The following is a 2632-nucleotide window of genomic DNA, read 5'->3' as shown; positions in this document are numbered from 1 at the left end:
CTAGCTGTTCCCCCATCACAGTGGTTCACTGAGGGCAGCAAGTATCATGAACATTTGAACTTTAGGCTTCTGGGCTGGGAGTGTGGCTCAGTGACACAACACTTACCTAGCCCGAGGTACTTGGGCACTGCAAATAATGAATAATAGTCATAATAATACTAGTAACTGTATAAACCTGAGGCCTCAGAGGAGTAAGCCCTGATGGACTATCGTGACAAAAATGGCAGCGTACCAGCAAGGGATTGTGGGTAAAGTCTGTGGATGAACAAGTGCTTACAGTGCAGCATCCACGCAGGAAGTACAAATCCTGTTCTGTGAACGGAAACATGAATCATGACGTTGAGAGCCAGTTACCTTCCTAAGACCCGTGGACTCGTCCTCAATGTCTTCCGGCAGCAGAATGACCATGCTAAGTTCTCCACCCTGGTAAGGCATCTCCAGCACCTTGCACTTCAGGTCCGGAATGAAACCGAATGGAAATTTTTTCTTTTGATACATCATCTTCACTGTTTTTATGTCTTTCTGAATTGTTAAAAAATAAATAAAATAAAGTCACTCAACTGGCAGTGTGGCACACACCTGGCCTGGAATCTCAGCACTCAGGGAGGCAGAAGCAGGTAGATTTCTGTGTGTTCAAGGCCAGCCTGGTCTACAATGAGTCCAAAACAGCCAAGGCTACACAGAGAAATCCTGTCTCACAAAACAAAGAAACAGAAAACAAAACAAAAATCAGTCAAATTATTCCTTCTTGTCTGTTAGAGTAGAGAGGAACTGGGGGGCTCTCTGGGTAGAGTACCCTTGGTAAAGCCCTGGCGTAGCATGGGGAGGCCCTGTGCTACATCCCCAGCACTCACACACATACAACTAAGACCAGCCCAGGACGATGGTGTCACCTGACCTTATTCAGTCTGAATGGAGCATCGGTTGTGTCCTGTGTCATGAATTTCTCCTGCCACATTCCCTTGAAGTAGATGGCATTCACCAGCACAAGTTTGGTCATGTTATCAACCATGCCCACAGGCAGCAGTTCTGGAATTTTCCATGAAAAGATAAATAAGCTTTCTTAAAGATCCATATTGAAGTTTCAATTTTAAACTGATAACTTATTAGCCCTAAAATGTGACTCACACTTTACTTTGTTTTAACTCAGTGTTAAGTTAGGGAAGACCCACTTGTCCCATTTTTATTTTAAACACACCAACCTATAAGAACCAAAAGGCTTGTGCCTAGTGTGCCCTGAGGTCCTAAGTTCTATCCCTTGAACTAGGAAAAAAAAATTCATTAAAGTAAGTCAAATATCTTCAAAAGGTTAAAACAGGAAAGTTTTCCTTTCCTGGGTAAAAGTAATAATGATTATGAATGGTTGTTCCTTACACTGGCAAATAATGTCTTCCTATCTGCTAAGTGGAAGCCTGAAAAGGACTTTGAACAAATATCCAACAGCTAAGACTTACCCAATGGGTAAGACTGTAGAAACAGAAGCCACTTTCCCCATACTCTGATGCATTGCTGGGAACTGACAGAATCTGAGACAGGATGCCCTGGGTGCTGACTCACCCACTAACAAGGCTGAGGAGAGATCCATTACAAAGCTGAATTGAGCCCAGGGGGTGAGTCACTCTGTATCCACTATTTCTCAGTTACTGGAGAAGATGTTGGCCAAAATTACCATGACTGCAACAGTTTGTAAATACTGATTTCATGTGTTATGTTGAGGTTTCACATCTCATTTCTTTCCATATGAGAACTAAACACTTTTGGACAGGCATTTGTATTAATTTTATTATGCATTTTAATGTTAGTTTTAACTTTAAATGGTAGTTTAAGGAAAACCATAGATACTCAACTGCTTCCATCCAATCATATTTGTACTTCTCTGATAGATTCCTGACTTCTGAGATTGTCCCTTATTCTAGGGACTAGCATCTGAGTGTCAGAGTGCATAAGCCAGGATTTGGGGAGTTGAGGATGGAAGAAAGGATATGCAAATGAGAGTGCAGGAGGAGGAAGAATCTGTGCATAATGGCTCAGCTATGGTTCAGAGTCCACCCCCAACCCCCAGCCACCACACACCTACCCCCCCCCCACACACACAGCCACACCCAGAAGCCCATGTCCTAAGGGTTTGGTCTCTGGCCTATACTTCCACACAATGTCCCTATCAGGAGCATTGTTGCCATTGGGCCTGGTTCCCACACAGGAATCCTCCGACAGTCCATCCAATCAGCTGCCACACTGACCAACCAGGTGTCCAGGCTGTTGACAAAGGAACAGGAGTCAGAGAAACTGTAGCTGGATGTCCCTAAAGACACTGGGCCTGTTGAGTAGATTGCTCATATCCAACTAGGTTAGAAGAGAGTCATAGAGTGGCCAGATGACAGATATGTCCAGTGTGCCCTCAGGATGGCAGTTTTACAGTGTCATCAGTGTGCCTCTGAGTCCACACAGGAGAAGCAAGAACACCCACTAGAGGTCATTCGGTCCCTGCTAGTAAGCTAACATTAGCCTGTAGAGTCTGAAGGTCCCTTGGTATCTCATCTGGGCACAAGCTTTAATGTACCAAGTCAGTGGTGTTTGGGAGGTGGGGGCTTTGAGAAGTGATTAAGGGTTCTCAGCATATTATCCTCACGAC

General features: G+C 44.3%; 1 protein-coding gene across 1 annotated transcript; it reads right to left on the bottom strand.

Moving 5' to 3' along the window:
• Window positions 1–273: 273 nt before the first annotated feature.
• LOC127186960 (leukocyte elastase inhibitor A-like) lies at window positions 274–1036 on the bottom strand. Its single transcript, XM_051143229.1, has 2 exons — window positions 899–1036; window positions 274–522 (listed from the first exon to the last, which is right to left on the bottom strand). Exons 1-2 carry the CDS (start codon window positions 1010–1012, stop codon window positions 274–276), a joined length of 363 nt encoding a protein of 120 aa, XP_050999186.1. The 5' UTR covers window positions 1013–1036.
• Window positions 1037–2632: the final 1596 nt, after the last annotated feature.

Source organism: Acomys russatus, chromosome 3 (genome assembly GCF_903995435.1).
Source record: "Acomys russatus chromosome 3, mAcoRus1.1, whole genome shotgun sequence".
NCBI classification, from domain to species: Eukaryota; Metazoa; Chordata; class Mammalia; order Rodentia; family Muridae; genus Acomys; species Acomys russatus.
This window is presented reverse-complemented; position numbering and strand designations above follow the sequence as displayed.